Source organism: Tachyglossus aculeatus, chromosome 4, assembly GCF_015852505.1.
Source record: "Tachyglossus aculeatus isolate mTacAcu1 chromosome 4, mTacAcu1.pri, whole genome shotgun sequence".
Lineage (NCBI taxonomy): Eukaryota > Metazoa > Chordata > Mammalia > Monotremata > Tachyglossidae > Tachyglossus > Tachyglossus aculeatus.
Window position 1 is genome coordinate 1,195,753 of NC_052069.1, and position 25,662 is coordinate 1,221,414.

Here is a 25,662-nt window from a genome sequence, read left to right on the forward strand (position 1 = left end):
GGCCTCAGTTCCCTCATCTGTAAAATGGGGATGAAGACTGGGAGCCCCCCCGTGGGACAACCTGATCACCTTGTAAACTCCCCAGTGCTTAGAACAGTGCTTTGCACATAGTAAGGTGCTTTCCTCACCGTACCTCGTTCTCCTCACCGCACCTCGTTCTCACCTGTCCCGCCATCGACCCCCGGCCCACGTCATCCCCCGGCCCCGGAATGCCCCCAATCCCTCTGCCCACCCGCCAAGCTCGCTGTCTTCCTCCCTTCAAGGCCCTGCTGAGAGCTCACCCCTCCAGGAGGCCTTCCCAGACTGAGCCCCTTCCTTCCTCTACCCCTCGTCCCCCTCTCCATCCCCCCCCACCCTACCTCCTTCCCTTCCCCACAGCACCTGTATATATGTTTGTACAGATTTATTACTCTATTTATTTATTTATTTTACTTGTACATGTCTATTCTATTTATTTTATTTTGTTAGTATGTTTGGTTTTGTTCTCTGTCTCCCCCTTTTAGACTGTGAGCCCACTGTTGGGTAGGGACTGTCTCTATATGTTGCCAACTTGTACTTCCCAAGCGCTTAGTACAGTGCTCTGCACATAGTAAGCGCTCAATAAATACGATTGATGATGATAGGAAGCGCTTAATAAATGCCGTCATTATCATTATTATTATTATTATTAGGGGGGAAGGCCGTCATTATTATTATTATTATTATTATTATTAGGGGGGAAGGCGAGCAGTTCCGTTTGGCTCGTGGTAAGTCTGAGGTGCCGGTGGGATGTCCCAGTGGCGGGATCCCGGAGACCGGAGGACGTATGGGAGTGGGAGAGCGTCGTAGTTTAGCTGAGAGGTAGGTTCGGGAGTTGCTCCCTTAGCAGTGGTAGCGATGAGCCCCCACCCCAAGAGAAGCAGCGTGGCTCAGTGGGAAGAGCCCGGGCTTTGGAGTCAGAGGTCATGGGTTCTATTCTATTCTATTCTGTTTATTTTGTTAGTATGTTTGGTTTTGTTCTCCGTCTCAATCAATCAGTCGTATTTATTGAGCGCTTACTGTGTGCAGAGCACTGTCTCCCCCTTCTAGACTGTGAGCCCACTGTTGGGTAGGGACCGTCTCTATATGTTGCCAACTTGGACTTCCCAAGCACTTAGTACAGTGCTCTGCACACAGTAAGCGCTCAGTAAATACAATTGATTGATTGATTGACTCAAATCCAGGCTCGGCCACTTGTCAGCTGTGTGACTTTGGGCAAGACACTTCACTTCTCTGGGCCTCAGTTCCCTCATCTGTAAATTGGGGATGAAGACTGTGAGCCCCCCCCCCCCGCCCCCCGCCGTGGGACCACCTGATCACCTTGTAACCTCCCCAGCGCTTAGAACAGTGCTTTGCACATAGTGAGCGCTTATTAAATGCTATCATCATTATTATTAGTGGCAGAAGAGCGAGCCGGGAGGTAATGGGACGGAGAAGAAGCCGACAGAGACTGTGAGCCCAATGTTGGGTAGGGACTGTCTCTATATGTTGCCAATTTGTACTTCCCAAGCGCTTAGTACAGTGCTCTGCACATAGTAAGCGCTCAATAAATACGATTGATGATGATGACAGAGACGTAGGGGGAGGAAGAACCGGCTTAATGTCCTGGGTGGCAAACCCAGGGCCCAGGAGCCTTCCGAGGAGGCGGAGGGAGAGTTCCCCGGGTTCAGAGGCGGCAGAGAGGTCGAGCAGGAGGACGACAGACCGGAAACCACTAGACTTAATAATAATAATAATAATAATAATAATAATAATAATAATAGCATTTATTAAGCGCTTACTATGTGCAAAGCACTGTTCTAAGCGCTGGGGAGGTTACAAGGTGATCAGGTTGTCCCACGGGGGGCTCACAGTCTTAACCCCATTTTACAGATGAGGTACCTGAGGCCCAGAGAAGTGAAGTGACTTGCCCAAAGTCACCCAGCCGACAATTGGCGGAGCCGGGATTTGAACCCATGACCTCTGACTCCAAAGCCCGGGCTCTTTCCACTGAGCCACGCTGCTTCTCTAACTGGAACTGGAAGGATTTAGCAGTCGACCGGTGGTGAGGATCGGAGGCCGGTGGAGTTGTTGTGGGCTTTTGGGGCACGGAGGATGGTGGGGTTGGCGACTGAGGTAGGGAGAAAGATAATAATAATAATAATAATAATAATAATAGCATTTATTAAGCGCTTACTGTGTGTAAAGCACCGTTCTAAGCGCTGAGGAGGTCACAAGGTAATGAGGTTGTCCCACAGGGGCCTCACAGTCTTAACCCCGGTTGTAAATGTGTCGAGCTTAGTACAGTACTCTGCACACAGAAAGCGCTCAATAAATACGATTGATTGATTGATTGATTGATTGAGCTTGAGGGGTACCAAGAGAGTTGTCTTGAAGGCTAGAAGAGCTGCAGGATTGAGTTAAGGGCAGGACCCCAGGACTAGGAGTCGGCAGACCTGAGTTCTATTCATTAGTTCATTCAGTCGTATTTATTGAGCACTTACTGTGTGCAGAGCACTGTACTAAGCGCTTGGGAAGTCCAAGTTGGCAACATAGAGAGACGGTCCCTACCCAACAGCGGGCTCACAGTCTAGAAGGGGGAGACAGACAACGAAACAGAACATAGTAACAAAATAAAGTAAAGAAATAAATAGAATAAATATGTACAAATAAAATAGAGTAATAAATACGTACAAACAAATATACATAATAATAATAATAATAATAATGATGATGGCATTCGTTAAGCGCTTACTATGTGCAAAGCACTGTTCTAAGTGTTGGGGGGGATACAAGGCGATCAGGTTGTCCCGCGTGGGGCTCACAGTCATCATCCCCATTTTCCAGATGAGGTAACTGAGGCTCCGAGAAGTGAAGTGACTTGTCCAAGGTCACACAGCAGATATGTGGTGGAGCTGGGATTCGAACCCATGACCTCTGACTCCAAAGCCTGGGCTCCTTCCACTGAGCCACGCTGCTTCATATATACAGGTGCTGTGGGGAGGGGAAGGAGGTAAGGCGGGGGGGATCAAGCAATCAATCAATCAATCGTATTTATTGAGCGCTTACTGTGTGCAGAGCACTGTACTAAGTGCTTGGGAAGTACAAGTTGGCAGCATATAGAGACAGTCCCTACCCAACAGTGGGCTCACAGTCTAGAAGGGGGAGACAGGGAACAAAACCAAACATACTAACAAAATAAAATAAATAGAATAGGTAGGTACAAGTAAATTAAATAAATAGAGTAACAAATATGTGCAAACATATATCCATATATACAGGTGCTGTGGGGAAGGGAAGGAGGTAAGATGGGGGGATGGAGAAGGGGACGAGGGGGAGAGGAAGGAAGGGGCTCAGTCTGGGAAGGCCTCCTGGAGGAGGTGAGCTCTCAGTAGGGCCACTTCCCTGCTTGCACAAGTGACTTAACCTCTCTCTGTGCCTCAGTCTCCTCATTTGTAAAATGGGGGGATTCAGTAACCATTCCCCCCACTCCGTAGACTGAGCCCCGCATGGGGCACGGACTGTATCCGATCCGATCCATCCCGTATCTGCTTCAGGGCTTGGCATATCTCCCCTCCTCCCCCTCTCCATCCCCCCCGCCTTACCTCCTTCCCTTCCCCACAGCACCTGTATATATGGATATATGTTTGTATGGATTTATTACTCTATTTATTTTACTTGTACATATCTATTCTATTAATTTTATTTTGTTAATATGTTTTGTTTTGTTCTCTGTCTCCCCCTTCTAGACTGTGAGCCCGTTGTTGGGTAGGGACTGTCTCTATATGTTGCCAACTTGTACTTCCCAAGCGCTTAGTCCAATGCTCTGCACACAGTAACCGCTCAATAAATACGATTGATTGATTGATTGTACATATTTATTCTACTTATTTTATTTTGGTTAATATGTTTTGTTTTGTTCTCTGTCTCCCCCTTCTAGACTGTGAGCCCGCTGTTGGGTAGGGACCGTCTCTATCTGTTGCCAACTTGTACTTCCCAAGCGCTTAGCACAGTGCTCTGCACACAGTAAGCGCTCAATAAATACGATTGATTGTACATATTTATTCTACTTATTTTATTTTGTTTTGTTTTGTTGTGTTCTCTGTCTCCCCCTTCTAGACTGTGAGCCGGCTGTTGGGTAGGGACCGGCTCTAGATGTTGCCAGCTTGTACTTCCCAAGCGCTTAGTGCAGTGCTCTGCACACCGTAAGCGCTCAATAAATACGATTGAATGAATGAATATCTTCCTACCGTTATTAGCAGTGGTGCCTAGATGAAAGAGCAGGTGCCTGGGAATCAGAGGGCCTGGGTTCTAATCCTGACTCTGCCAGTCGCTTTCTGTGTGGTCTTGGGGAAGTCGCTTCTCCGTGCCTGTTTCCTCATCTGTAAAGTGGGGATTAAATTCTACTCCCGCCTGCGTAGTCTGTGATCTCCACGTGGGATGGGGGCTGTTTCCAACCTGATAATTTCAAATCCACCCCAGCTCTTAGAACAGTGCTTGTCAATCAATCAATCAATCAATCGTATTTATTGAGCGCTTACTGTGTGCAGAGCACTGTTTCGCCCATACTAAGCACTTAACAAATACCGGAAAACAAGACAAACAATCGATGGTTGAGAGGTCTTGTCTAGAGAGAGAAGAGAAGCAGCGTGGCTCAGTCGAAAGAGCACGGGCTTGGGAGCCAGAGGTCGTGGGTTCTAATCCGGCTCCACCACTTGCCAGCTGTGTGACCTTGGGCAAGTCACTTTTCTGGGCCTCAGTTCCCTCATCTGTAAAATGGGGATGAAGATTGTGAGCCCCACGCGGGATAACCTGATAACCTTGTTACCTCCCCGGCGCTTAGATCGGTGCTTTGCACATAATAAGTGCTTAATAAATGCCATTATAATTATTATTATTATTCATTCTAGACTGTGAGCCCACTGTTGGGTAGGGACTGTCTCTATATGTTGCCAACTTGTACTTCCCAAGTGCTTAGTACAGTGGCTCTGCACACAGTAAGCGCTCAATAAATACGATTGAATGAATGGAGCCATTGAAGCAGTAGAAGCAGCGTGGCTCAGTGGAAAGAGCCCGGGCTTTGGAGTCAGAGGTCATGGGTTCAAATGCCACTCCGCTAATTGTCAGCTGTGTGACTTTGGGCAAGTCACTTAACTTCTCTGTGCCTTCAGTTCCCTCATCTGAAAAATGGGAATTAAGACTGTGAGCCCCCTGTGGGACACCCTGATCACCTTGTTACCTCCCCAGGCTTAGAACAGTGCTTTGCACATAGTAAGCGCTTAACAAATGCCATTATTATTATTATTATTATTATTATTATTATTATTATTATCCCAGCACTTAGAACAGTGCTTGGCACATAGTAAGCGCTTAACAAATGCCAACATTATTGTTATTATTATGATTAAATAGAATCAGTCAACTTAGTGACTGCTGTTTGCATAGTACTGTACTAATTGCTTGGGAAAGTGCAGAACAACAGAGTTGGCAGACATGTTCCCTGCCCACAAGCAGTTTACAGTCCAAAATCAATCAATCAATCGTATTTATTGAGCGCTTACTGTGTGCAGAGCACCGTACTAAGCGCTTGGGAAGTACAGGTTGGCAACATATAGAGACAGTCCCTACCCAACAGTGGGCTCACAATCTAAAAGGAGACAGATGTTAAAATAAATTATGGATCTATTACATAAGTTCTGTGAGGCTGAGGATGGGTGAATAATTTAGTTTTAATTCTATTTGTTCTGACGACCTGACACCCATCCACATGTTTTGTTTTGTTGTCTGTCTCCCCCTTCTAGACTGTGAGCCCGTTGTTGGGTAGGGACCGTCTCTATATGTTGCCAACTTGGACTTCCCAAGCGTTTAGTACAGTGCTCTGCACACAGTAAGCGCTCAATAAATATGATTGAATGAATGAATGATTAAGTGGTTCAAATCACAGGCAGGGGTATTCCTGAGCTGTGGTGTGCTTAGTGTGAGGGATTAAAAAGCACTGACCTTGGCAGAGTGTCCAGTATAGAGGATGTCTTCCCCTTCTAGACTGTGAGCCTGTTATTGGGTAGGGACCGCCTCTATATGTTGCCGACTTGTACTTCCCAAGCGCTTAGTACAGTGCTCTGCCCACAGTAAGCGCTCAATAAATACGGTTGAATGAATACAGAAGGGAAAGGGAATAGGGGAAACGAGGGCTTAATTGGGGAAGATCTCTTGGAGGAGATGGGCTTTTAATCAAGCTTTGAAAGTGGGAAGAGTGATGGTGAGTCATATGGGAAGGGGAAGGGAATTCAATCAGTCAATCATATTTATTGAGCGCTTACTGTGTGCAGAGCACTGTACTAAGCGCTTGGGAAATGCAAGTTGGCAACATATAGAGGCGGCCCCTACCCAACAGTGGGCTCACAGGCCAGAGGCAGAAGGTAGGCGAGAGGTTGGCAGTGAGATAGACGAAATTGAGATACAGTGAGTGGTTTGGCGTTAGAGGAGCAAAGTGGGCGGGCTAGAAAGGAGTAGGAGAGTAGCGAGATGAGGTAATAATAATGATAATAATAATAATAATGATGGCATTTATTAAGCGCTTACTATGTGCAAAGCACTGTTCTAAGCGCTGAGCACTGTTCTAAGGTACGAGGGGCAAGATGATGGACTGCTTTAAAGCTGATGAAGAGGAGTTTCTGTTGGATGTGGAGGGCGCCCACCGGGGTGTCTTGATAAGCAGGGAAACGTGGACTGAGCTGTTTTTGTAGAAAATAATCTGGGCAGCAGAGTGAAGTATCGACAGTCTTCTAGACTGTGAGCCCACTGTTGGGTAGGGACCATCTCTATATGTTGCCAACTTGGACTTCCCAAGCGCTTAGTCCAGTGCTCTGCACACAGTAAGCGCTCAATAAATACGATTGATTGACAGAGACCTTCTCTGACTGAGCCCTCACTTCCTTTTCTCCCTCTCCCTTCTGCGTCATCCGGATCTGCTCCCTTTCTCCACCCCCCGACCTTAGTCCCATAGCACTTACGTACAAATCCATAATTTATTATTTTAGACTGTGAGCCCACTGTTGGGTAGGGACTGTCTCTATATGTTGCCAATTTGTACTTCCCAAGCGCTTAGTACAGTGCTCTGCACATAGTAAGCGATCAATAAATACGATTGATGATGATGATGATGATTAATATTAAAATCTGCGTCCCCCTCTACACTGTGAGCTCGTTGAAGGCCGGGACCCGTGGCTTAATGGAAAGAGCCCGGGGTTGGGAGTCAGAGGGCATGGGTTCTAATCCTGGCTCTGCCACTTGTCTGCTGTGCTACCGTGGGCAAGCTACTTCACTTCTCCGGGCCTCAGTTACCTCAGATGTAAAATGGGGATTAAGGCTGTGAGCCCCACGTGGGACAACCTGATTACCTCGAATCCACCCCAGTGCTTAGAACAGTGCTTGGCACATAGTAACTGCTTAACAAATACCATCATTATTATTATCATTGTTAGATTCATTCATTCATTCAGTTGTATTTTTTGAGCGCTTACTGTGTGCAGAGCACTGTACTAAGCGCTTGGGAAGTACAAGTTGGCAAAGCCCTACTGAGAGCTCACCTCCTCCAGGAGGCCTTCCCAGACTGATCCCCCTATTTCCTCTCCCCCTCCCCATCCCCCCCACCCTACCTCCTTCCCTTCCCCGCAGCACCTGTATATATATTTGGACAGATTTATTACTCTATTTATTTTACTTGTACATATTTACTATTCTATTTATTTTGTTAATGATGTGCATCTAGCTTTACTTCTATTTATTCTGATGACTTGACACCTGTCCACAAGTTTTGTTTTGTTGTCTGTCTCTCCCTTCTAGACTGTGAGCCCATTGTTGGGTAGGGACCGTCTCTATACATTGCCGACTTGTACTTCCCAAGCGCTTAGTACAGTGCTCTGCACACAGTAAGCGCTCAATAAATACGATTGATTGATTAGTCCAGTGCTGTGCACACAGTAAGCGCTCAGTAAATGCGATCGAATGATGAAGGAATGAATGAATAGAAGGGGGAGACAGACAACAAAACAGAACATGTGGACAGGTGTCAAGTCGTCAGAACAAATAGAATTAACACGCTTAGCTTTACTCTTATATTGTCACTTATATTCAGTCGTATTTATTGAGCGCTTACTGTGTACTTGCGAAGTACAAGTTGGCAACATAGACGGTCCCTACCCAACAACGGGCTCACAGGCTAGAAGGGGGAATTATATCATAAGAGCTTATATTCTCTCAAGCGCTTAGTACAGTGCTCTGCACACAGTAAGTGCTCAATAAATACGATTGATCGATTGAAGTGGAGAAGAGACAGGAGGCAGGGAGGTCAACAAGGAGGCTCATACAGTCGTCAAGGTTGGAATAAATACGATTGAATGAATGAATAGGATCAGCGCTTGGATCAACATAGTAACAGTTTGGGAGGAAAGGGTGGATTTTAATGAAGTTGTGAAGCAGCGGGGGCCTTGGAGACAGGACCTAGGTTAGAAGCAGCGAGGCTCAGTAGAAAGAGCCCGGGCTTTGGAGTCAGAGGTCACGGGTTCAAATCCCGGCTCCACCAGCTGTCAGCTGTGTGACTTTGGGCAAGTCACTTCACTTCTCTGGACCTCAGTTCCCTCATCTGGAAAATGGGGATGAAGACTGTGAGCCCCCCGTGGGACAACCTGATCACCTTGTAACCTCCCCAGCCCTTAGAACAGTGCTTTGCACATAGTAAGCGCTTAACAAATACCATTATTATTATTATTATTATTATTATTATTATTATTATTATTAATCCTGGCTTTTTTTGTTAATGGTATTTAAGTGCATATGAGTGCTGTAGGGGAGAGGGACAGGTGAATAAAGGGTGAACATTAGAGAAGCAGCGTGGCTCAGTGGAAAAAGCCCGGGCTTTGGAGTCAGAGGTCATGGGTTCACATCCCGGCTCTGCCAATCGTCAGCTGTGTGACTCTGGGCAAGGCACTTAACTTCTCTGGGCCTCAGTTCCCTCATCTGTAAAATGGGGATGAAGACTGTGAGCCCCCCGTGGGACAATCTGATCACCTTGTAACCTCCACAGCGCCTAGAACAGTGCTTGGCACATAGTAAGTGCTTAATAAACGCCATTATTATTAGTATCAAGTGCAACAGCAACGCAGAAGGGAGTGGGAGAAGAGAAAATGAGGGCTTCATCCGGGAAGGCCTCTTGGAGGAGATGGGCCTTCAATAATAGAGAAGCAGCGTGGCTCAGTGGAAAGTGCCCGGGCTTCGGAGTCAGAGGTCATGGGTTCAAATTCCGACTCCGCCAGTTGTCAGCTGGGTGACTTTGGGCAAGCCGCTTCACTTCTCTGTGCCTCAGTTAACTCATCTGTAAAAGGGGGATTAAGACCTTGAGCCCCCGTGGGACAACCTGATCACCTTGTATCCCCCCCAGTGCTTAGAATAGTGCTTTGCACATAGTAAGCGCTTAATAAGTGCCATTATTATTATTGTTTGGAGGAGGGGAGAATAATTGTCTGTCGGATAATGAGGAGGGAAGGGCGTTCCAGGACAGAGCCAGCGGTCCGCAGCGGGACGGTCACTTCGGACCAGAGTTCGGCCTTGTTCCCAAAACCCCGGGCCGAGCGACCAAGTGTCTCTGTGACTCCCTCTTCTGCTTCTATTCATTCATTCATTCATTCAGTTGTATTTATTGAGTGCTTACTGTGCAGAGCACTGTACTAAGCGCTTGGGAAGTCCAAGTTGGCAACATATAGAGACGGTCCCTACCCAACAGCGGGCTCACACTCTCCTTGGTGTCCATCCATTCCGTCCTGGGGCTTCTTCTCTCCGCATTTGGTTTCCAGGCTTCTGCGCTGGCCCCCCGGCCGTCTTTAAGGCGGACTGTTGGCCCGGGGCCGGAGTGAGGGAAAACCCGGGGGACGGTGGCAATCGGGCAGTCCGTCGGTGGTATTTATTGAGTGCTTACTAAATGCTTGCCAATTGTCTGCTGGGTGACTTTGGGCAAGTCACTTCACTTCTCTGGGTCTCAGTTCCCTCATCTGTCAAATGGGGATGAAGACTGGGAGCCCCCCGTGGGACAACCTGATCACCTTGTAACCTCCCCAGTGCTTAGAACAGTGCTTTGCACATAGTAAGCGCTTAACAAATGCCATCGTTATTATTATTATATTATTGTTATTATTCCCCCTTTTAGACTGTGAGCCCACTGTTGGGTAGGGACCATCTCTATATGTTGCCAACTTGTACTTCCCAAGCGCTTAGTACAGTGCTCTGCACACAGTAAGCGCTCAATAAATACGATTGATTGATTGATTATTATTATTCTCTGTGCCTCAGTTACCTCATCTGTAAAATGAGCCCCCCGTGGGACAACCTGATCACCTTGTAACCTCCCCAGCGCTTAGAACAGTGCTTTGCACATAGTAAGCGCTTAACAAATGCCATCATCATTATGATTATTATTATTATTCTCTGTGCCTCAGTTACCTCATCAGTAAAATGAGCCCCCCGTGGGACAACCTGATCACCTTGTAACCTCCCCAGCGCTTAGAACAGTGCTTTGCACATAGCAAGCGCTTAATAAATGCCATCTTTATTAAATACGATTGAATGAGGTAGACTAGGAAACCCAAGACTAGGCCAGGAACAGATTGACTTCAGGAAACCTGGGTCTCCTGCAGTCCTGCCAAAAAAAAGCATTTTGTGCCTATTTTTAGCCGTAGAAACCAGCAAGAGGCCTTCCAGCCGTTTTCCGTAATCACTGCGGAAGTCACCTCTCCATCCCCCTCATCTTACCTCCTTCCCTTCCCCACAGCACCGGTATATATGTATATATGTTTGTACGTATTTATTACTCTATTTATTTTACTTGTACATATCTATTCTATTTACTTCATTTTGTTAGTATGTTTGGTTTTGTTCTCTGTCTCCCCCTTTTAGACTGCGAGCCCACTGTTGGGTAGGGACTGTCTCTCTATGTTGCCAACTTGGACTTCCCAAGCGCTTAGTACAGTGCTCTGCACACAGTAAGCGCTCAATAAATACGATTGATTGATTAATTGCGGGACACTCCAGGTTGTCCGCACTAGTGGACGGGTGCCCGGGGGGGAGAAAAATGAGAAATCCCCAGCATTTCCTGCCTTAGGAGAAGGAGCCTGCACTCTAGTCTCTGGACTGTTCATATCATATCATATGTACTTGTACATATCTATTCTATTTATTTTATTTCATATCATATCATTTCATATGTACTTGTACATATCTATTCTATTTATTTTATTTTGTTAGTATGTTTGGTTTCTTTCTCTGTCTCCTCCTTCTAGACTGTGAGCCCACTGTTGGGTAGGGACTGTCTCTATATGTTGCCAACTTGTACTTCCCAAGCGCTTAGTACAGTGCTCTGCACACAGCGCTCAATAAATACGATTGAATGAATGAATGCTCCGCTGGCCATGGCATCCTACTGGTTTTGGTTTCGATTTTGTGTGTCTGTCTGGCTTTTTATATGGTTTGAGAGAGTTATCGTTCATTCAACCATATACCACTTGTATATATTTGTATGGATTTATTACTCTATTTTACTTGTACGTTTACTATTCTATTCATTTTGTTAATAATAATAATAATAATGGCATTTATTAAGCGCTTACTATGTGCAAAGCACTGTTCTAAGCGCTGGATGATGTGCATATAGCTATAATTCTATTTATTCTGGTGGTTTTGACACCTGTCTCCCTGTTTTGTTTTGTTGTCTATCTCCCCCTCCAAGACTGTGAGCCCGTTGTTGGGCAGGGACCGTCTCTATTCATTGCTGACTTGTACTTCCCAAGCGCTTAGTCCAGTGCTCTGCACACAGTAAGCGCTCAATAAATACGATTGAATGAATGAATTTATTGAGTGCGTACGTGTGCAGAGCACTGTACCAAGCGCTTGGGAGAGTACAACAATCACAGTCTTCTAGACTGTGAGCCAGCGGTTGGGTAGGGACACCTCTATATGTTGCCAACTTGTACTTCCCAAGCGCTTAGTACAGTGCTCTGCACACAGTAAGCGCTCAATAAATACGATTGATTGATTGACTGTGGGCCGGGGTAACTGCAGAGTCACCGAATCGCTTCCTAAGGCAAATCCGATTTGCCCACAACTGCCCAGCGAGTCCGTCCCCTCCTCCAAGAGGCCTTCCCAGACTGAGCCCCCTCTTTCCTCCTCCCCATCCCCCCGGCACAGAGAAGCGAAGTGACTCGCCCAAAGTCACACAGCTGTGAAGTACAGTGCTCTGCACACAGTAAGCGCTCAATAAATACGATTGAATGAATGAATGAATGAATACCATTATTATCCCCTCCCCATCCCCCCCGCCTTACCTCCTTCCCCTCCCCACAGCACCTGCATATATGTATATATGTTTGTACGGATTTATTACTCTGTTAATTTATTTTCCTTGTACGTATTTATTCTATTTTATTTTGTAAATATGTTTTGTTTTGTTGTCTGTCTCCCCCTTCTAGACTGTGAGCCCGCTGTTGGGTAGGGACCGTCTCTAGATGTTGCCAGCTTCTACTTCCCAGGCGCTTAGCGCAGTGCTCTGCACACAGTAAGCACTCAATAAATACGATTGAATGAAAAAGTGGCAGAGCCGAGATTCGAACCCATGACCGCACTAAGCGCTCGGGTAGATGCAAGATTTATTACTCTGTTTTACTTGTACATATTTACTATTCTATTTATTTTGTTAATGGTGGGCATCTAGCTTTACTTCTATTTATTCTGATGACTTGACACCTGTCCACATGTTTTGTTGCCTGTCTCCCCCTTCTAGACTGTGAGCCCGCTGTTGGGTCGGGACCGTCTCTGTATGTTGCCGACTTGTACTTCCCAAGCGCTTAGTCCAGTGCTGTGCACACAGTGAGCACTCAATAAATGCGATTGAATGAATGAATCAATAAATAAATGCCAGCGAGGGCCCGGGCAGGGATGAAAATGCGCCCGTGTCAAAAGCCTTTCTGAGGAACGCACTCGGTTCATCTGTGAGGGGGATGTCTGGGCTTCCTCTGGCAGTTCCAAATTTAGCAGGTTTTATTAATAATAATGATAATAATAATAATTGTGGCATTTCTTAAGCGTTGCTATATGGCAGGCACTTGCAATATCATCTTCGTCATCATCACTGTATTTCTTAAGTGCTTACTATGTACCAGGCCCTGTTCTAAGCACTGGGATTGGGTTGGACACATTCCCTGTCCCTCATAATAATAAATAATAATGGCATTTATTAAGCACTTACTATGTGCAAAGCTCACAGTCTTAATTCCCATGTTACAGATGAGGTAACTGAGGCACAGAGAACTGAGGCAACTTGCCCAAGGTCCCACAGCAGACAAGTGGTGGAGCCGAGATTAGAACCCAGGCCCTTCTGACACCCAGTCCTGTGCTCTATCCACTAGGCCAAGCTGCTTCTAATCTATAGCCTCGACTTCTTGCCCGGATTAATAAAAATAATAATTATTGTATTTAGACACTGGGGTAGATACAAGATAATAGTGATAATGATGATGGCGTTTGTTAATCGCTTACGATGTGCGAAGCACTGTTCTAAGCACTGGGGGGGATACAAGGTGATCCGGTTGTCCCACGTGGGGCTCACAGTCTTAATCCCCATTTTACAGATGGGTAACTGATAATAATAATAATAATGGCATTTATTAAGCACTTACTATGTGCAAAGCACTGGGGAGGTTACAAGGTGATCAGGTTGTCCCACAGGGGGCTCACAGTCTTCATCCCCATTTGACAGATGAGGTCACTGAGGCCCAGAGAAGTGAAGTGACTTGCCCAAAGTCACACAGCCAACACTTGGCGGAGCCGGGATTTGAACCCGTGACCTCTGACTCCAAAGCCCGGGCTCTTCCCAGTGAGCCACGCTGCTTCTCTAACTGATGCTCAGAGAATCAATCAATCAATCATATTTATTGAGCGCTTATTGTGTGCAGAGCCCTGTACTAAGCGCTTGGGAAGTACAAGTTGGCAACATATAGAGACAGTCCCTACCCAACAGTGGGTTCACAGTCGAAAAGAGAAGTTAAGTGACTTGTCCAAGGTCACACTGCAGACGAGTGGCAGAATCGGGACCCAGTGGGTCCGTGAAAGGAGCATGTGCGTGACAGTGCAAGTGTCTTTGAGATCCGGATTTGGCTCTCTCTGGGAAGGGAGGGTGTGGGGGAAGGCCTCAGGGATGTTGATCTGTCAATCAGGCAGAAGCAGCGTGGCCTTCTGGGTAAAGCCGGGGGCCTGGGAGCCCGAGGACCTGGGTTCAAATCCCGGCTCCGCCACTTGTCCGCTGTGTCACTCCTTCTGTGCCTCGGCTGCTTCGTCTGTAAAATGGGGATTAAGACTGTGAGCCCCATTTAGGACGTGAACTGTGTCCAACCTGATTAGGTTGTCCCCTCCAAACTGGAACCTCACTGTGGGCAGGGAATGTGTCCGTTCATCATCATCATCATCATCAATCGTATTTATCGAGCGCTTACTATGTGCAGAGCACTGTACTAAGCGCTTGGGAAGTACAAATTGGCAACATATAGAGACAGTCCCTACCCAACAGTGGGCTCACAGTCTAAAAGGGGGAGACAGAGAACAGAACCGAACATACTAACAAAATAAAATAAATAGAATAGATATGTACAAATAAATTAAATAAATAAGTAAATAGAGTAAAAATCATCATCAATCGTATTTATTGAGCGCTTACTATGTGCAGAGCACTGTACTAAGCGCTTGGGAAGTACAAATTGGCAACATATAGAGACAGTCCCTACCCAACAGTGGGCTCACAGTCTAAAAGGGGGAGACAGAGAACAAAACCAAACATACTAACAAAATAAAATAAATAGAATAGCTATGCACAAGTAAAATCAATCAATCAATCAATCGTATTTATTGAGCGCTTACTATGTGCAGAGCACTGTACTAAGCGCTTGAGAAGTACAAATTGGCAACACATAGAGACAGTCCCTACCCAACAGTGGGCTCACAGTCTAAAAGGGGGAGACAGAGAACAGAACCAAACATACCAACAAAATAAAATAAATAGGATAGAAATGTACAAGTAAAATAAATAAATAAATAAATGGAGTAATAAATCTGTACAAACATATATACATATATACAGGTGCTGTGGGGAAGGGAAGGAGGTAAGATGGGGGGGATGGAGAGGGGGACGAGGGGGAGAGGAAGGAAGGGGCTCAGTCTGGGATAGTGTACTCTCCCAAGCGCTTAGTCCACAGCAAGTGCTCAGTAAATAAGATTGAACGAAAGAATGAATGAACCCCTGATGGCACAGTGGCCGTGGCTTATGATCCCGGGCGTTGAATTATTGTTCTCCTTCTGGCGTCGGAAGGGCCGTTGAAAACAGTTTGGCCCCACTCTCCTTTTTGATTTGCAGATGATGTGTTCCTGCCCAAAGACATCGACCTCGATAGCGTCGACATGGACGAGACGGAGAGGGAAGTGGAGTATTTTAAAAGGTGAGCGGACCTGGGGGCTCGATTCTCTCCGCGGCCCTGGCCTCGGTTTCTCCCCTCAACCCCCCAGCTAGGGGAGGAGGAGGTCTTTGCCCTTGGAAAAGTGGATCTCCTTCCTCTTCCTATCCATTTATTTCCTCTCCCGACCCCCTTCCTTTCTAAACCGTCACTGGGTGTCTTTCCTTCCCCCTTCTAGACTGTGAGCCCACTGTCATTCATTCACTCATTCATTCAATCGTTTTTATTGAGCGCTTACTGTGTGCAGGGCACTGTACTAAGCGCTGGGAAAGTACAATTCGGCAACAGAGACAGAGACAATCCCTCCCCAACAACGGGCTCACAGTCTAGAAGGAGGAGACAGACAACAAAATAAAACAAGTAGACGGGCGTCAGTACTATCAAAATAAATGAATAGAATTAGAGATCTATACATAGTGATGGGGAGACTGAGGCCCAGGGAGGTTAAGTGAAATGCCCAAGGTCACAGGACCGTCTCTATATGTTGCCAACTTGTACTTCCCAAACGCTTAGTACAGTGCTGTGCACACAGTAAGCGCTCAATAAATACGATTGATTGATTGATTGATTCCCCGCTTTTCCCTCCTCCCCTACTGTGGGTCTGCCCCGGCTCCTAGGGAAGCACTGGTCTTCTTGACCCAAAGTCTTTATCTGTAGAAGCAATGTGGTCTAGAGAAGCAGCGTGGCTCAGTGGAAAGAGCCCAGGCTTTGGAGTCAGAGGTCACGGGTTCAAATCCCGGCTCCGCCAACTGTCGGCTGGGTGACTTTGAGCAAGTCACTTCACTTCTCTGCGCCTCAGTTCCCTCATCTGGAAAATGGGGATGAAGACTGTGATCCCCCCGTGGTACAACCTGATCACCTTGTAACCTCCCCGGCGCTTAGAACTTTCTTTTAGACTGTGAGCCCACTGCTGGGTAGGGACCGTCTCTATATGTTGCCAACTTGTACTTCCCAAGCGCTTAGTACAGTGCTCTGCACACAGTAAGCACTCAATAAATGCGATTGATTGATTAGAACGGTGCTTTGCACATAGTAAGCACTTAATTAATGCCATCATTATTGTTATTAGTGGCTAGAACACAGGCCTGGGTGTCCGAAGGACCTGGGTTCTAATCCCAGTTCTGCCACTTGTTTGCTGTGCGACCTTGGGCCAGGCACTTCACTTCTCCGGGCCTCACTTCCCTCATCTGTAAAATGGGGATTAAGACTGTGAGCCCCCGCTGTGGGACAACCTGATTGCCTTGTAACCACGCAGAGAAGCAGGGTGGCTCAGTGGAAAGAGCCCGGGCTTTGGAGTCAGAAGTCATGGGTTCAAATCCCAGCTCTGTCAATTGTCAGCTGTGTGAGTTGGGGCAAGTCACTTAACTTCTCTGGGCCTCAGTTACCTCATCTGTAAAATGGGGATGAAGACTGTGAGCCCTCTGTGGGACAACCTGATCACCTTGTAACCTCCCCAGCACTTAGAACAGTGCTTTGCACATAGTAAGTGCTTAATACATGCCATTATTATTATTATTATTATTATTGTAACCTCCCCAGCGCTTAGAGCAGTGCTTTGCACATAGTAAGCGCTTAATAAATGCCATCGTTATTATTATTATTATTACCCCAGTGCCCGGCACATAGTAAGCGCCTAACAAATACCACAATTATCGTTATCATTTGTCTCTTCAGTCCTTTGACGCCGAGGAACTCTGAGTACCCGGAGAGAGTCAAGAGCTAAGACCTCTCTCCCCCAGCCGCTAGATTGCAAAAAGGTTTTTAAGTCGGAGGGGGATTCGGCGTAAAAATCTTCTCCCCTTGGGCTTCCGATTGTGAGAGGGCTGAAATGGACGCGTGACGGAAAAATCACGGGCCGGTCGGGCCAGCAGGCAGACGACGCTGGCGACGTCGGATGTCTGTGCCTCCTCCAGGATTTTCTGTCGTCCTCTTGGACTCTCCCAAGTGCTTCGTGCGGCGTTCATCATCATCATCATCAATCGTATTTATTGAGCGCTTACTATGTGCAGAGCACTGTACTAAGCGCTTGGGAAGTCCAAATTGGCAACACGTAGAGACAGTCCCTACCCAACAGCGGGCTCACAGTCTAAAAGGGGGAGACGGAGAACAAAACCAAGCGTACTAACAAAATAAAATGAATAGAATAGATAGGGACAAATAAAATAAATAAATCAGAGAGACGTTCAGCACACAGTAAGCGCTCAATAAATGCGACTTGACTGACAGCTGGGCCGGGGACCCTCCGGCCTCGTGCTCCAGGGAAGGCCCCGACATTGCTCCCCCGGGCTCTGCGGGGACGGCGTCTTCCTCAGGCCTGGCCTTGGGACTCAGGGCGGGTGAGTCCCCTGCCCTCTCTTTTTTCCTTGTTTTTCTTTATTTTTTGGGGTGTTTGTTAAGCACTCACTATGTGTCAGGCATTATACTACTACTACTAATAATAACGATGGCATTTATTAAGCGCTTACTCATCAATCGTATTTATTGAGCGCTTACTGTGTGCAGAGCACTGTACTAAGCACTTGGGAAGTGCAAACTGGCAACATATAGAGACAGTCCCTACCCAACAGTGGGCTCACAGTCTAAAAGGGGGAGACAAAACCAAACATACTAACAAAATAAAATAAATAGAATAGATATGTGCAAGTAAAATACATAAATAAATAAATAGAGTAATAAATCTGTACAAACATATATACATATATACAGGTGCTGAGGGGAAGGGAAGGAGGTAAGATGGGGGGGATGGAGAGGGGGACGAGGGGGAGAGGAAGGAAGGGGCTTACTATGTGCAAAGCACTGTTCTAAGCGCTGGGGAGGTTACAAGGGGATCAGGTTGTCCCACGGATCATCATCATCATCAATCGTATTTATTGAGCGCTTACTGTGTGCAGAGCACTGTACTAAGCGCTTGGGAAGTGCAAATTGGCAACATATAGAGACGGTCCCTACCCAACAGTGGGCTCACAGTCTAAAAGGGGGAGACAGAGAACAAAACCAAACATACTAACAAAATAAAATAAATAGAATAGCTATGTACAAGTAAAATAAATAAATAAATAAATAGAGTAATAAATATGTACAAACATATATACATATATACAGGTGCTGAGGGGAAGGGAAGGAGGTAAGATGGGGGGATGGAGAGGGGGACGAGGGGGAGAGGAAGGAAGGGGCTTACTATGTGCAAAGCACTGTTCTAAGCGCTGGGGAGGTTACAAGGGGATCAGGTTGTCCCACGGATCATCATCAATCGTATTTATTGAGTGCTTACTGTGTGCAGAGCACTGTACTAAGCGCTTGGGAAGTACAAGTTGGCAACACGGATGGCTCCCAGTCTTAATCCCCATTTTACAGATGAGGTAACTGAGGCCCAGAGAAGTGAAGTGACTTGCCCAAGGTCACACGGCAGACGTGTGGCGGAGCCGGGATTCGAACCCCTGACCTCTGACTCCAAAGCCCGGGCTCTTTCCACTGAGCCACGTGGCTACTCATACTAAGCTCTGTGGTAAATATACCCGCTGTCGGGTAGGGATTGTCTCTTATCTGTTGCCAGATTGTACTTTCCACGCGCTTAGTAATAATAATAATAATAATGATGGCATTTGTTAAGCGCTTACTATGTGCAAAGCACTGTTCTAAGCGCTGGGAAGGTTACAAGGTGATCAGGTTGTCCCATGTGGGGCTCACAGTCTTAACCCCCATTTTGCAGATGAGGTAGCTGAGGCCCAGAGAAGTGAAGCGACTTGCCCAAAGTCACACAGCCGACAAGCGGCGGAGCCGGAATTTGAACCCATGACCTCTGACTCCCAAACCCTTGCTCTTTCCACTGAGCCACGCGGCTTCTCTGTGCTTAGTACAGTGCTCTGCACACAGTAAGCGCTCAGTAAATCCGATTGAATGAAAAGCTAATCAGGTTGGACAGTCCCGGTCCCTGATGGGGCTCACAGTCTTAATCCCCATTTTCCAGATGAGGTCACTGAGGCCCAGAGAAGTGAAGTGACTTGCCCAACGTCACCCAGCAGCCAAGTGGTGGAGCCCGGATTATTAATAATAATGATAATAATGACGGGATGTTAAGCGCTTACTGTGTGCCGGGCACTGTACTCAGTGCCAGGGTAGAGTCAGGTTAATCAGGCGGGACACAGTCCCCGTCCCACACGGGACTCCCAGTCTTCATCCCCATTTTGCAGATGATGGAACTGAGGCCCAGAGAAGTGAAATGACTTGCCCGAGGTCACAAAGCAGACAAGTAATAATAATGATGGCATTTATTAAGCGCTTACTATGTGCAAAGCACCGTTCTAAGCGCTGAGGAGGTCACAAGGTGATCAGGTTGTCCCACGGGGAGCTCACAGTCTTCATCCCCATTTTACAGATGAGGTCACTGAGGCGCAGAGAAGTGAAGTGACTTGCCCAAAGTCACACAGCTGAGAAGTGGGGGAGCTGGGATTTGAACCCAGGACCTCTGACTCCAAAGCCCGGGCTCTTCCCACTGAGCCACGCTGCTTCTCCAGTAGCGGGGGCCGGGATTAGAACTCGGGTCCCTCTGACGCCCGGCCTCTATCCACTAGGTTAGGGCGCTTCTCCTTGCTGCTCTGCCCCTTCCTGCTGTGAAATAACTTGATTTTGGCGGGAGGGGGAGGAGGAGGAGGAGGAGGAGGAGGAGGAGGGTGCCGGGGGAGAGGAAGGACAGCCTGGTCAGACCTACACAGTGCACGGACTTTTCCTGGACGCCATTCCGAGTTACTGATGGGAAATCACTGTTTCATCATCATCATCATCAATCGTATTTATTGAGCGCTTACTATGTGCAGAGCACTGTACTTTTTTAGACTGTGAGCCCACTGTTGGGTAGGGACTGTCTCTATGTGATGCCAATTTGTACTTCCCAAGCGCTTAGTACAGTGCTCTGCACATAGTAAGCGCTCAATAAATACGATTGATTGATTGATTGTACTAAGTGCTTGGGAAGTACAAATTGGCAACACATAGAGACAGTCCCTCCCCGACAGTGGGCTCACAGTCTAAAAGGGGGAGACAGAGAACAAAACCAAACATACTAACAAAATAAAATAAATAGAATAGATATGGACCAATTGAATGAATCTCCTGAGAGCTCACCTCCTCCAGGAGGCCTTCCCAGACTGAGCCCCCTTTTTCCTCTCCCCCTCCCCATCCCCCCGCCCTACCTCCTTCCCCTCCCCCCAGCACCTGTATATATGTCTGTACAGATTTATTACTCTGTTTTACTTGTACATATTTACTATTCTATTCATTTTGTTAATGTTGTGCATTTACCTATCGTCTATTTATTCTGCCGACTTGACACCTGTCCACGTGTTTCGTTTTGTCGTCCGTCTCCCCCTTCTCTAATAATGATAATAATAATAATGACGATGGCATTTGTTATCTTTTAGACTGTGAGCCCACTGTTGGGTAGGGACTGTCCCTATATGTTGCCAATTTGTACTTCCCAAGCGCTTAGTACAGTGCTCTGCACATAGTAAGCGCTCAATAAATACGATTGATGATGATGATGATGATTTGTTAAGCGCTTACTATGTGCCAAGCACTGTTCTAAGCGCTGGGGAGGTTACAAGGTGATCAGGTTGTCCCACGGGGGGCTCACAGTTTCAGTCCCCATTTTACAGATGAGGTAACTGAGGCCCAGAGAATAATAATAACAATGATGATGATGGCATTTATTAAGGGCTTACTATGTGCAAAGCACTGTTCTAAGCACTGGGAAGGTTACAAAGTGATCAGATTGTCTCACGGGGGGCTCACAGTTTTAATCCCCATTTTACAGATGAGGTAACTGAGGCCCAAAGAATAATAATAATAATGATGATGGCATTTATTAAGTGCTTACTATGTGCAAAGCACCGTTCTAAACGCTGGGGACGTTACAAGGTGATCAGGTTGTCCCATGGCGGGGGAGGAGTGGGCTCACAGTCTTCATCCCCATTTTACAGATGAGGTAACTGAGGCCCAGAGAATAATAATAATAATGATGATGGCATTTATTAAGCGCTTACTATGTGCAAAGCACTGTTCTAAGCGCTGGGGAAGTTTCAAGGTGATCAGGTTGTCCCATGCCCGGGGGGGCTCACAGTCTTCATCCCCATTTTACAGGTGAGGTAACTGAGGCCCAGAGAAGTGACTGTGAGCCCGTTGTTGGGTAGGGACCGTCCCTATATGTCACCAACTTGTACCTCCCAAGCGCTTAGTCCAGTGCTCCGCACACAGTAAGCGCTCAGTAAATATGATTGAATGAATGAATGAATGACGGAGTGCATCAAATTCCCGCTGCCCCAGCTGGGGCCCGTTGGCCAGGGTATCGGGAAGGGCCCAAACCAGCGACTTCCAGGGTGCGATCAAGCGCTTAGTACAGTGCTCTGCACATAGTAAGCGCTCAATAAATACGATCGATGATGATCGGTGTTTTACGGGGAAGAGAGCTAGACTCTTCATTCATTCGGTCGTATTTATTGAGCGCTTCCTGTGCGCGGAGCACTGGACCAAGCGCTTGACTCTTCATTTCCGAGGGGAGAAATTATTTCCAAGAGCAGTGTCTGTGGCCGCGCGGGAGAGAGAAAACGCGCCGTTCACAGAAAGGCCAAATCCCACTGCCCTCCAGAATGGGATTTTCTAGCCTGTGAGCCCACCGTTGGGTAGGGACCGTCTCTATACATCGCCAACTTGGACTTCCCAAGCGCTTAGCAGAGTGCTCTGCACACAGTAAGCGCTCAATAAATACGACTGAATGAACAAATGAAATTTTTCATCTTCTACTTTTACACCTTACTGCCGTCGGGCACCGGTGCTCGTATCAACGGCCGTTTCTCGTTCTCTGACAAGTCCGCAGACCTGTAGAAGTTAACCGTCCGATCCCGGCTCTGCCACCTGTCTGCTGCGTGACCTTGGGCAAGTCGCTTAGCTTCTCTGAGCCTCAGTTACCTCATCTGTAAAATGGGGATTAGGACTGTGAACCCCACATGGGACAACCTGATCACTTTGTATAATAATGATGGCATTTGTTAAGCGCTTACTATGTGCAAAGCACTGTTCTAAGCGCTGGGAAGGCTACAAGGTGATCAGGTTGTCCCACGGTGGGGGGGGGGGGGGGGGGGGCTTACAGTCTTAATCCCCATTATACAGATGAGGTAACTGAGGCCCAGAGAAGTGAAGTGACTTGCCCAAAGTCACACAGCTGACAACTGGCGGAGCTGGGATTCGAACCCATGACCTCTGACTCCAAAGCCCGGGCTCTTTCCACTGAGCCACGCTGCTTCTTTGTACCCCCCCCCCCAGCGCTTAGAACAGTGCTTTGCACATAGCAAGCGCTTAACAAATGCCAACATTATTATTTTCCCCTTCCTTCCTCTCCCCCTCGTTCCCCTCTCCTTCCCCCATCTTACCTCCTTCCCTTCCCCACAGCACCTGTTTATATGTATATATGTTTGTAGAATTATTACTCTAGTTATTTACTTATTTTACTTGTACCTATCTATTCTATTTATTTTATTTTGTTAGTATGTTTGGTTTTGTTCTCTGTCTCCCCCTTTTAGACTGTGAGCCCACTGTTGGGTAGGGACTGTCTCTATATGTTTCTAACTTGTACTTCCCAAGCACTTAGTACAGTGCTCTGCACACAGTAAGCGCTCAATAAATACAATTGATTGATTGATTAATCAAAGGAACCCACGTCGAGCCAACGCTCTGTTGAATTTGTTCGTTCATTCAGTCGTACTTATTGAGCGCTTACTGTGCACACAGCAGTGTACTAAGCACTTGGGAAGTACAAGGCGGCGGCATATAGAGATGGTCCCTACCCGACAACAGGCTCACAGTCTAGAAGGGGGAGACGGGCGACAGAACAAAACATGTAGACGGGTGTCAAAATCGTCAGAACAAATAGAATTAAAACTAAATGCAAGACTGTGAGCCCACTGTTGGGTAGGGACTGTCTCTATGTGTTGCCAATTTGTACTTCCCAAGCGCTTAGTACAGTGCTCTGCACACAGTAAGCGCTCAATAAATACGATTGATGATGATGATTAACAAAAGAAATAGACTAGTAAACATGTATGAGAATTTAGGCCCAGACCAGCTCCATCCCAGACCCCGTTTAGCCACTTTGCAAGTTCCAGCCACGTGGACTTTCCTCCCAGATTCCTCACCCGCTCCATCTCCCGGCTGGCGTCAGGAAGCTCCACGTCCCCTCCCGCTCCAGGGTCAGGAATACCGGGAGGGAGGGAGGGAGCTGAAACAGCGGGTGGAGAGGGAGGGGTTTTTCTACTCCGGTGATCATCATCAATCGTATTTATTGAGCGCTTACTGTGTGCCGAGCACTGTACAAATTGGCAACATATAGAGACAGTCCCTACCCAACAGTGGGCTCACAGTCTAGAAGGGGGAGAACAAAACATATTAACAGAATAAAATAAATAGAATAAATATGCACAAGTAAAATAAAAAGAGTAATAAATACATACAAACATATATACATATGTATGCATATGTATCGTGGAGGCTGTGAAAGCGCGGTCCTCGGTGACACGGTGACTGCATCAGCCTTCTCTCTGATCTCCCCTCCTCGTGTCTCTCCCCACTTCAATCCATACTTCATGCTGCTGCCCGGATTATCTTTGTCCAGAAACGCTCTGGACATGTCACTCCCCTCCTCAAAAATCTCCAGTGGCTACCAATCAATCTGCGCGTCAGGCAGAAACTCCTCACCCTGGGCTTCCAGGCTGTCCATCCCCTGGCCCCCTCCTCCCTCCCCTCCCTTCTGTCCTTCTCCAGCCCAGCCCGCACCCTCCGATCCTCCGCCGCTAACCTCCTCCCCGTACCTCGTTCTCGCCTGTCCCGCCATCAACCCCCGGCCCCCGTCCTCCCCCGGGCCTGGAATGCCCCCAATCCCTCTGCCCATCCGCCAAGCTCGCTCTCTTCCTCCCTTCAAGGCCCTGCTGAGAGCTCACCTCCTCCAGGAGGCCTTCCCACACTCAGCCCCTTCCTTCCTCTCCCCCTCGTCCCCCCTCCATCCCCCCCTTCTTACCTCCTTCCCTTCCCCACAGCACCTGTATATATGTATATATGTTTGTACATAGTGCTCGTACATATCTATTCTATTTATTTTATTTTGTTAGTATGTTTGGTTTTGTTCTCTGTCTCCCCCTTTTAGACTGTGAGCCCGCTGTTGGGTAGGGACTGTCTCTAGATGTTGCCAATCTGTACTTCCCAAGCGCTTAGTACAGTGCTCTGCACATAGTAAGCGCTCAATAAATACGATTGATGATGATGACGGCCGCGTGGGCCCTTCATCCTTTCTGGGTTTGTGTCTTCCCAGGTTCTGTTTGGATTCCGCAAGGCAGACGAGGCAGAGACTGTCTATCAACTGGTCCAATTTTAGCTTGAAAAAAACCACCTTCGCTGCCCACTGAGTCGAGCCCGTGTCCGGGGGGAGGAGGAGGAGGAGGAGCCCCCGTCCCCTCACTCCCCACCCCCGCGGGAGCCACCGACCGACAACTCCACTCGGCCCGAACTGCTGCCCCGAGAGCATCTGTCCAGCCTGGAGCCCGCGCCCGCGGCCCCCCCCGGCCCCCCACCCCGGTCCCCCCGACGATGCTCGCGGACTGAGAAATTGCCACTTTCTACCTGAATTTGTTAGCTTGTGTGCTTGTAGTCTGTGAGTGAGACTTATTTGATTGTAGCTCTACGCTGTTGGAATGGGGACAGTAGGCCTTCTCCCCCCCCACACCCCACCCCCCGGTCCCCTCCCGACCGCCTCGGCCTCGGTCCGACCGTCGAAACTGCACCCCGGGCCCGGGAGGAGGCCGAGACCCCCCCCAATCCGCTCCGCCCGCGGTGACCCCGGCCCCTTCTGCGTCCAGGCCGGTTTTATCCTTCCTCGTCGACTCCCGACAGAGATCGGACCTCATCGGTTGTGCTTTCATCCTCTCTGGGATCGCCCCCCTCCCTACACACACACACACACCCCCCCAAAAAAACACACACACATCGCCATCCCCGCGTCACGGGAAAGAGGCTCGTATGGGACAAGCGCATTTCTTCGGCTCTTTCACGACCTACTGTTTAAAGAGTGTACAAGTTACGC

At 47.7% G+C, this 25,662-nt stretch overlaps 1 protein-coding gene across 2 annotated transcripts in view; it reads left to right on the top strand.

The window, feature by feature from the left end:
• The window catches only part of FAM193A (family with sequence similarity 193 member A), a 252,759-nt gene extending 227,216 nt beyond the window's left edge, over positions 1–25,543 (top strand). For both annotated transcript variants that reach the window (XM_038745554.1, XM_038745555.1), the window contains exons 21-22: positions 15,446–15,527; positions 24,895–25,543. In XM_038745554.1, coding sequence (XP_038601482.1) covers positions 15,446–15,527; positions 24,895–24,988 — 176 coding nt within the window. In that variant the 3' untranslated portion in view covers positions 24,989–25,543. The remainder of the gene's footprint in view (positions 1–15,445; positions 15,528–24,894) is intronic.
• The last annotated feature ends 119 nt before the right edge of the window (positions 25,544–25,662 follow it).